This window comes from Corvus moneduloides, chromosome 2, assembly GCF_009650955.1.
Source record: "Corvus moneduloides isolate bCorMon1 chromosome 2, bCorMon1.pri, whole genome shotgun sequence".
NCBI classification, from domain to species: Eukaryota; Metazoa; Chordata; class Aves; order Passeriformes; family Corvidae; genus Corvus; species Corvus moneduloides.
Genome location: NC_045477.1, coordinates 120,105,599 through 120,116,261, shown reverse-complemented (window position 1 = coordinate 120,116,261; position 10,663 = coordinate 120,105,599). Strand labels below are relative to the sequence as shown.

Genomic DNA, 10,663 nt, shown 5'->3' with positions numbered 1-10,663 from the left:
TTATCCAGTGCTGCTGGGAAGATGAAAAGCCAATAAAGCCCCAAGCCAAGGGGACCGTGCACATGTTTACAGTTGCACACACTGGAGATCCGTCGGGATGCAGGGCACAGAGCCAGGCTCCCCGCAGCTCCGAGCCTCCTGAGGGAAGCAGCAGCCTGGTTCCACTCTGATTTCAACCAGCAGGAGACTTGCAGCGAATTTATTTGAATATGGCCCAAAGGCATCCTCAGTTCATAAGGAGGATGGATATTACCAGGCACATTGAATACAGATGAGGAGGAAGTCTCATTAAGTCAAGGACGGTTGACACTTTACCAGATCATCAGCCAAATGTAGATGTAGGGAGATGTTGGAACATTTCCACTATCAGCAGGCACCAGGAGTTTAAAACGTGGCTCTTTCCTCCCTTCATCACTGGCTCATTCTTGCCTGTCACTGAAGTTTTGATGGGCAGCCACAGGACCCACCACCCCTGTGCTTGAGGGAAGCCAAGAGCCGCAGGAACAAATGCATCAAACCTCAGTTTTGTCCAAAAGCTTTTCACCTTTTTACAGAGGACAAGGAGGAAGCTTTGAATATAGAATATGAAAGTGTTTGGAGACTCAAAAGTCCTGAATGCTACTGCGTGAATCAATTTTTATTTCTGCATGCAGTGCTAATGCCCCATCCACCTCAAGCTGAGCACAGCAGAAAGACTTTTGAGGGAATAAAAAAGGACTGAATTGCCCCAAAATCTTCTATAAAAGTTTCATTTTCTGTGTTTTTTCAATGGGAAATAGTAGAAGACATTTCTATCTGCATGTTTTAATTAGGTTCTTATTAACATCATTTTTCTCTACAGTAAAAAGAAATAACACATCAAACCAAAGCAAATGAATAGCTTAATCTTTTTTTCATGGAGTCATTAAGCTTGGAAAAGACCTCCAGGATCATTGAGCCCAACCTTTGACTGAACACCCCCATATCAACTAAACCATAGTACTGACAGATAGTTACTTCATTCTGTTTGGAAATATTTCATGGGTAATTCTTAATGGTTTAGTTTTAATTTTTGGTTTGGAGGCGAAAGGTTGGGTGTTGATATTTTTTGGGGGGTGCTTTTTGGGCTTGTTTTGGTTTGGTTATTTGGTGGTGTCCTTTTTTAAAATTTTTAATGTTTTACGACCATATTGGTCAAACATGCAGACTAGATGGGAAATGATTCCTTAACTGAGTGACATCTCAGCAATCTGCAGGTCTAGAAGAAGTACATACCTTGAGGATGTCTTCATTTGGTCTCTTCTGTTGGGTTCTGTAGAACTTTAGCCCTTGAGCATTGCAAAGCTAAGGATGCAAGTGCAACCTGATTCGTTTCAAAACACTTAAAGCACTGTGCTCACTTAGTGCCCTTTTAACAGCATAATCCCATTAAAATCAGTGATGAAACAACCATGCATTGCTGCACTTTTCTATTTTGGAACAATTTGAGTTGAGCACGTGCAGAAATGTTTGCATCAGCAGTGCCCACAGCCGGGGAAATCGCAGGGAGCTCCCATCCTGCCCAAGCACTCCGAGCTCTGCTGCTGTCAGACCGCGGCTGGGACCTCCAGCCAGTGCTGAACAGCGTGTTGGCACTAATTTGGGATGCTCTGCTCCGTGTTCCCTTGGCTAGATGTGGCCAGGACACACACAAGGAGGCACTTAGCAAGGCGGCTGCAGGGCTGTTGTGTTAAAAACACCGACTGTAGTATTCAATCATTTATGCTTTGCATGAAACAAGCAATATTACTTCTCCCGGAATCAGAAGATGCAACAAAGTAATACGAGCTGACAGCTCCCACGTAACAAGCTTTTTTTTCCTCTAGAGAAAGACCTGGAATAACTTTTTCCCCCCATTTTTCCTACTATGGGAAAAGTTGGGTTTTTCCCTCCCCCGCCCCAGTCCTTACGTAAGCAATGGGATTTCCATAAGAGCTGCTCCCAAGTGGGCTAAAGATCCATTCCTAAGGAGGAAGTAAAGCAACGTCAGTGCATTTCTTCTGATCCAAAAAATATTGAAGCTGAACCAAAGCCTCCTGGCAGGAGATAGACCAAATGCTGAGAGTCCTGGGTGGGTTTGGTTCAGAGCACTCAGGGCTCTTTGCCCCACAGCAGCAAAAAAAGGTGAGTGAACCCCAATTTTTTTCCAAAAATGTGACCCCTGAGCTCCTTTTCTTTTTTCCCAAGGCACAAGAAGACATTGCTCAGAGGACAGCACAGACATGATTATCACTCTCAGGGAAAGCCACAGCAAAAGGTGATGGAAGCAGACATCACAAATAAAGGCAGAAGACCCTTTTATTTCGCATAGACAAAATGCAAAGAGTGTCTCATTAAATTAATATTAAAAAAAAAACCCAAATCAATCTCCTCACTCCACTGACACCACTCATCCTAATTAACAACAAAAAAAGAACAATCAAGGACCCATTGTCTAATTAAAAAAAAAAAGTGCAAACATGACAAAAGACTTTTTGTTTTTCCAAATCAATGTTCCTGTTGAATTCACAAACAGGGTGATTTTATTTTTTTTTTCTTTATTTCTTTTTTTTTTTTTTTTTTTTTGTGATTTTTTTCCCTTTTAAATCTTGTCTGATGGAACTTCTGGTTAAAATGTTTTTGTTAAGTCTCCATGCACTTCGTAGAAAATCAGTAAAAACACAAACGCTTGTGAAGATCAGAAAACTGGACTCTTTTACCCAAAAATTCAGATGTCCAGTCAGATGAAGCTCACACTCAGACAGAAAAAAAGCAAGAGAGTCTTTGCACTGTCTGTCGTTCATATTATTATTTTTTTTTTGTCAAATATTTTGGCAATCTTCTTCTTTAATTATAAATATTGGAATTCAATAAAAAAAAGGTAGCTTTCATTGGATTTTTTTGTTTTTCAGTGTAAATATTTACAGCCACTGTCCAGCCATGCTCTTTTCGTTATACCAGGGTGTAAGATTTTGCGTAGGGGTTGTTGCCTTTCAAGTGGCCCCGGGAGTCCAGCAGGGATTCTTGGGAGCTGCTCATTTTTGCTTGAGCCTGTCCTAGCTCAGCTCCTTCTCGCTGAGGTAACGTTGCCACAGCACCAGGTTGCCATGACTGGACATCTCTCGTGGAGGATGTCTCCATGGGGATCGGCTCCAGCACGGTGGGACGCTTCAAGGTTCGGCTTTTCTGTGGCTCCAAGCAGGCTTGCCCCAAACTCAGGTCTCTGCTCGTGCCCTGCACGCCACGGTTCAATAAAAAGTCCATCCTAAGGTAGGGTGGCAAATGCATGAGATCACCTGGGGAGGCAAAAGGGAGAAATGAGTCTTCATTTCGGGCCGTGTGTTGTGTGGCGCTCACCCGGGGGGAGCGACTCGAGATGGTTTGGCCATCAAAGGGGAGGATCTGTGATCAGAACTTATAATTGATAGATTATTTGTCAGCCATTTACCATGCTATGATCTTACAGAATCATGAAACAAACTCCTTTTGGGCAGATCCACAAGAATTCACTGTTAATGTTTAGTTTTCATGATGCCTTAAGAGGCCTCCTAGACACAGAGACTGGACAGGAGTAAAAGAATAAAATAGGTATTTATTTGAAAGGCCTTCAAAGGTACACCCTGGGAGCCAGAGGCTATTGCCAAAATGGACCCCAAGATGGACAACAGGTCACGAGTTCTTCACACTTTTATAGGTTTGGTTCATTTGCATATCAGGGTTAATTCTCCAATTAAAGCTTCAGTTCAATGATGTAATTCCCCTCCACTTGCCCCCCTTGAAGCTCTTTGGATTTTACTTTTTGGGCCTAGGATGGTCTGGGTGACCTTGGAGTGCAGGCCCAGAGAGGCTTGGTTATGTCTACCCAGCCTGAGAGAGCAGAAACCAACAGGCCACAAGAAACTTCAGAGTTACACTCTAAGCAGTACAGGATTTGAAAAACACAAAGGTCAAGATCTAAGGCATCATTTACAATAGAATGAGGAGTGCAATGTGCTTTACATGCACTCAAGGCATGGAGGAGATAAAATGAAAAAACCAACAACATTTTCTCAAAATCCTAAAAGAAAAGTCTTGGCTTTAATTTGTCAAAAAACTTGGAAAATGTGGAGGCTAAGTAAATTTCCAATTTTTATTTTACATTTTAAATGGAGACCTTCACAACTCCACTTAATGAGCCTCAATCTTGAGTAGAATGACAAAACTCTTTAAAATGGATGCAACTGTGTTAAGGTTGTAGTCTTAAAGAGATTTCTGAATAAAACAGAAACATTCTTGTCCTCATACAACAAAATTTAACTGTCAACCGTCATCACTGTGTTTAATTCACTACTAATTTTTTACCACTACCAAGATGCTGCTGGCTTTGTGGTAACAAAATGCACTGGGACTGGCACCCGGGCTCTTGCATCAACCCTTCCTTCTGCTCTGTATTGTCAAGAAAACCTCTTATTCATTATTTCCCCTGATTCCTGGGCCTGTTAGTCATTCATGACGTTCCTTCAAGGAAATGAGAAGCAATCAGGCACATAATGACATTCCCTTCTAAAAATATTTGATGGTGTAACCTCACCTATGTGTGAAAAAAAAGCACAGTTACAGGAGCACTCAGAACAGTAATTTCCTTTCTTTAGAGATCCCTGCAGGTATGGAGCTTCTTTTTTTATAGTTGATATCAAACCCAGAGTCTCATCTACAGATGGGATGCATCCTGAATGTTTAAAGTAGGAAACTTGGCACCACACCACCTGTGTAGCTCTCCATGAGCTATTTACAGCAGGAGAAATTAAAGCTGACCTGTGCCAGTGGCATAAACAACAGACCAGGAAAGCAGTTCTTTGTAATAAAACAATGTCTAACAATTTTGGTTTTTTCTAGCCCAGCTAAAAGCTGTCCCATGACCTAAAACAAAACAGGTCCTCTGCTTTCTCACGTCAGTCAAGGCACTGCAAGTCTTACCTAAAGGACCAACAGCATCTGCTCTATCCGTAATTCCAGGTCACAGACAGAGAATTGCTGAGGAGTTGCATTAGGCCAGAAACTGTGTTTATTCCTACAGAAATCCCTCAGGCACAGTCTGACACCATATGTTTTATTCTGGATGCATCTCCAGCACAGGCTCACGTCACGTGGTGTTTTACCCCCGTGGAGTAAGATGGGAGTATCTCAAGATGAGGCTGACACACACCGTGGAGTTGGAGGGAGAGGGGGAGGTTTGTGATGATAATCACGCTGATTGCCTCTTGAAAAAGGAGTCGTGTTAACTTCAATTGGTTTTACTCGTTGGTTTGCCTGATTCTCCTCCAGTACCTTTCATGCCAAGCACATTCTGCATGTCAGACCTGTTTCAGCTGAGACAGCAACGTTGCTGCTGCTGGGGTGAAGGACATCAGGACACGGACACAGGAGCAGGGAGGCACCAACTCACTGCACTTATCCGTTCAGCCAAGCTGCCCGTGCGTACACCTGTGCTGTCCAACACCTTCCCTGCCCCCTTGGCACCCAGGCCCCAACCCCCTGCTCACCTCAGTTCTGCTTTTGCATCCCCTTGTAGCCCAAGTCCTTCCAAAATGCAGTGGTGGGGTTGGTTTGCTCCAAAGAGCATTCCCCGTGTGGGGAGGAGACAGCCAGGATGGGAAGTGCTTGTGTCACTGCTCCCTGCGGCTGTGCTTTTGTGCAGCATTGCCGTATCCTGGAGAAGGAGCCCTGCTCCTACCCCTCTCCTCCCCAGTGGGAGAGAGACAGGAGTGTGGGAGTGAGTGTAAGGCCCCCCCAAACCTGTTCCTGCCCACTAATGAAGGTTTTGAGGAGCTTGGTTTGGCTGCCTGGGGTGTGGGGTTTCACTGCCAGGGCCCCAGCGAAGATGGGCAGCAAAATGCACCTCAGAGATCGCAACAGCAGAGAACTCTGTGAGTAATTACAATGCCAAAGTGATGACTTCCCTCTTGCCAGGCATGTTTAGAGACTGCTGGGGTCAGAAAGGGGTTTTTTTCCCCTACTCCTATGCTCCAGAGGGGTCCCTCAGCCCCAGCAGAAGAGGAAAAATTTTCTATGTTGAACCCAGTCCTGGAGCTTCTCTGCTGTGGAGATAGGATGGGAGAGCTGGGGTTGTTCAGCCTGGAGAAGGATCCAGGGAGACCTCAGAGCCACTTCCAGTGCCTAAAGGGGCTCTAAGAGAGCTGGAGAGGGACTTTTCACAAGGGTATGGGGTGATAGGATAAGGAATAATGGCTTTCAACTAAGAGTAGGGTTAGATCAGATATTAGGAAGGAATTGTTCCCTGGGAGGGTGGGCAGGCCCTGGCAGTGCCCAGAGCAGCTGTGGCTGCCCCTGGATCCCTGGCAGTGTCCAAGGCCAGGTCAGATGGGGCTTGGAGCAACCTGGGATAGTGGAAGATGTCCCTACCCATGGCAGGAGGGTTGGAACTGGATGATCTTTGCCATTCCTTCCAACCCAAACCACTCCATGAATCTATTTCCCTCAACAACCAGCCTTTTCCCAAAGGTGCTGTCACCCCAACGCTGCCTGTGAGGGGCTGCCATTGCTTTGTTAACACCAGCCAGGCCATTTTGCACTCACTCCCTCTTTCTGCTGCATTTTCTGCTTTTTTGGTTGACTTTCCAGGAAGGAGCTGGTGCAGAGCAGCAGCTGGAGCGTGGCTTATCAGCAGCTCCCCGTGGATACCTCACGGAGCTGCTTCTGTGCCTTGCCACATTTGCTGCTTCTTGAGAGCCACAGGTATGAGTGGACTATAAAAAAGACGAGCATTGAACCTTACAGAGATGGAGGCTGGTTTTCAAGCTGCTGTCTAGACATTTCTCAAGTGTATTGGAGAGCTTCGGGCTATGTAAAAAAGACCTTTTTTCCCTCTTCTTAAATCTACGTAAGAAGGCATAGTCAATAATCTGTGTAAACAATATGCAGTCACTTTACTGCAATTTTCTAAATGTCTAGGGGCAAAGTTCCAGTAGGATTTCAGTAATGAGAAACCACAGAGTGTAACTTGTTCTCCAAAGCTGGGTACTCAGAGCACAATCTCTGACATGGCTTCTGCAGAGCCCTCATTATTTGATGTGATGTACACATTTTCCCAGCATAAAAACTGCCAGTGCTCCTTCTTATCTGCGAGGAGCATCTCTCCCTGCAAATGCTTATACAACACAGCACATTATTAAAATCACTAGCAAAGAAAAATTTTGAGAATGCAACTCTTTCCTCTGTGCTAGGGTTGAAAGGGTCTTACAGGATGAAAAAAAAAGTCTTTGATTTAGAAGAACTAATGGGTTTCTGACTTCAAAACACAATCTTTGAATTATAACCACAGGGGTTCACCTTTGCCATTCCTACATCAATTCTTAAGGTACTTTTGAGTAGAAAAAATGCCTCTTGCTGTATCTCTGGAGTTACTTGGGAAGACTTTGGTTCTTATCCTCTGGACACAACAGTGTAGGCATTTTTTTGGGTTCTTGCTATTCAGCTGAATGATGTTTTTTTCGGGCAAAGCATTATGAAGTTTCAGGATGGTTCATTGCCTTTGATGCTCTAATTACCTCTTTTCAGCTATGTTTGTGCCTTATTAGTAATGAAAGCAAACCTTTCAAGTGCATGAGCACTGCAAATGAGCATGTTTAATAATTCATGCATTTTGGCTTAATTAGTACAAAAGACATTCTAAAACTATGGTTTTCTGATGCATTTTTAAAAATGGGGTTTGGACTGGACGATCTTCAGAGGTCCTTTCCCACCCTGGCCTTTCAGTGATTCTGCAATTTTTAAGAAAGGAGAATTTGCTGTTTAAGAACCTTGAGTTTGTACAGAAATAATAAAGATGCAGTCAAATCTGAATGCTGCAATTTAAGCCAGAGCTACCTCAGTCTTTCCTTTTACTTAATGGCCAAGCCTCTAATGAATTATTTAGTATAGTACATTTAAGAAAATGTTAGTTCAAATAAATATTTGTAAACAAATGCTAAAAATCATTTACTATGACATTTACCATAAGCAACACGTTCTACCAAAAAGGGTGTATTTTCTGAGGTAATGCAGCACCAAATAAAAATAATTTACTGTTATTTCAGTACAACTAAGCTGATATAAAGCGCTTTGCAAGAAAACAACAGACATTTTTAGCCGTATTCCAGAGGTCAGCTTCAGGTGTGGGAAGGGTTGGGATGAATTTGACAGGCTATATGCAGGGAAAAACATCACTGCTGAATTTTTCTTGGATTTTATTCAAGATTTTATTCTGCTGTCTCGTCTGCAGAACTAAACCAAGCTGAGAAGCACTCCTTTCTCCCAAAAGATTTACCTCATTCCTCTTTCAAATGCCAGAGAGCTTGCATGGGTTTTTGTTTTGCTTTCATCTACTCCAGAAAAAAAAATTCTAAGGATTTGTGCTATTTTCAATACAAGGATCATCACAGACTGCAAAAAAGATGCTCTTACCAAGTTTTTACATGAGAGCTCTGTGCATTTTCTCATGAATCAGAACCTCCACTAAAGCAAAAGCAATTTGTCTTCTCAACACTCCAACAGAGATAGCGTTAGTGACGGCGACAGCCTGAGGGTTTTCAAGTTCTGGTTGCCATGTGGAGGAAATTCCGTGCTATTTGAGAGATTATCTCAGGAAGTTTTGAGAAGTAGTGCTGGTGACTATGACAGGGTGTTTTATTTAACAAAGGTAAGGATAAGACAGTGTAGTGGTTTGGTCCAAGATACTCGTTACCTATGACAGACTGCTTCAATAGGCCATTCACACATCTTGCTTCAAGATCCAGTGGGCAAAAGAAAAGTTCTCAGAGATCTCTCTGGGATTATTCCATGGGATCAGAAACCATGCCAGGGTTGAATCCATAGAGCCCTGTTAGCTCAGGGAAGGTGCTGATGTAATTATGTTAATTTGGGAGCAGAGTACGACCTTGTGCAGTGCTGAGGGTAGGCAAGTGCTGTGCAGATGGACTCCCACTCTGTTGGGCATCCTTTGGCTTGTGCTGACTTTGGAAGGGGAAGCACTGATGTGATATTGTGTTTTCCTTTGAAAGGAAGCAAAGGAGACAGAGCTGCTGACATAGGTCTAAGCTCAGGTTTATGCTGATTAAAAAATTTAGTGGGGTTTTTCCAGCTCACTACTACAGTAAATAAATCAGTGAAGCCTTTGCTGCTACTCACAGGCTGTTTTTCAGGACTGCCTATAAGGGAAAAACAAGGAAAGAGTGCAGGGTTTGCAAGGACAGGGTGAGAGGTTTGCTAAAAAAAAAAAAAGAGTGTAAGTGATGCTTAGAGGTCTTTGTCACATTCAGAACTGACACACCATTAAAAACTTAGCAGGCAAAGCTTTCTTGGACAGCAGCAGCTTGGTCTGAAGCCAGGCTGATAGCAGCAGTAGCATTTCTCACAATTGCTGCTGTCAGTGTTGGAAACCTGCTGGTGCTCCCTCCCTGTCCATCTCGTGTCCGTGTACCGAGCCCGCAGAGCGTTCCGCACTGCGCCGAAATCACCCCCTCACCTGCAGGGCTCCCAGCACTCTGCAGCACCAGGGATAAACACACCTAATGAGCAATAAAACCAATTATTTGGTCACCTTGGTGCTGTGTCCTGCTCAGCCAAGCAGGGGTGTGGGGAGGTGGGTAAAGAGGATCAGTCCTGCACCTCCTTGCTCGGCTGATAAAGGTCCCAGGATCTGCTCAGTGTGGAACTGCCTTTCCAATTCGTTGGATAGTTGTTATTTTCTTGCAGTAACATGCCACAAGTGGAGAGTAAAAATTTCTGAAGGGTGCTTTGAATGCCAGGGCTCCACTCTCTAGAGCCAGTATTGAAATGCAGAGGGAATCTCCACATGCAAATTTCTGACTGGCCGAATGAATGAGAACCTCAGCTCACTCTCCGTCGACGGGAGCACACCATTATCAGCACATTCAGGAGCTTGAACATTCCTTCTGAGGCCACTTTTTCAAGACAAACACTGGATTTAATAATTCTCCAAGGTGGTCTAGAATAAATGGCAGAAGGTCTGAGAACTTAGATTACATTCTCAGGAGCAGGCAAGCAGCAGAAGTGGAAAGGAAGGAGGGAAGAGACAGGGCACAGCTTCCTCAATAATGAAAAAGCTGCTGTGAGAGCAGGCACATGTCCTTCCCTTCTCCACAACAGCTTCATCCTCTGCTCAGATGCCCTGGAAAAAAGATTGAAGTGCTCAGCATTTGGGGGGTACTTTACACTAACTGAATGCAGGGTGTTGGACAAGGCCAAGGACTCTGGATGCATTTCAGCTGCCAACCTGCCCTTCCTGGCTCTCTGACCCACAGCAACACATCCTCTGGGCCGCTCACTGTGTTTCAGCAGGCAGCAAAACACCCCACCCTTATGCTGTTTATATTTTTCACCTAAATAGGTGAAAAATGTTAGAGAAATAGCCAAGTTTCCCATTTCTCGATGGAGAAATCAGAATTCCCTGTCACCTCTTCAGGGTTGTACTTTAGAACTGGCATCTTTCTTCACAAAAACTGCGCCCTCATAGATGGTTTGGAGATCTATAACACCTAGTTAAATGTTTCACATTGCAGTCTACTAAAACTGGCATTTTTGTAAAAATACTCAAAATACCAGCTGTGATTCACAGAGCAAAATAAAAACAACAGTTGCTGTTGACTACAGTAGTTGGAGTTATCTC

The 10,663-nt window shown here is 43.9% G+C and overlaps 1 protein-coding gene across 1 annotated transcript in view; it reads right to left on the bottom strand.

Moving 5' to 3' along the window:
• Nucleotides 1-2,298: 2,298 nt before the first annotated feature.
• The window catches only part of DSCAM (DS cell adhesion molecule), a 439,089-nt gene continuing 430,724 nt past the window's right edge, over nt 2,299-10,663 (bottom strand). Inside the window, exon 33 of the mRNA XM_032101087.1 lies at nt 2,299-3,293. Within this exon, the coding sequence (XP_031956978.1) occupies nt 2,950-3,293 (344 nt within the window). The 3' untranslated portion in view covers nt 2,299-2,949. The remainder of the gene's footprint in view (nt 3,294-10,663) is intronic.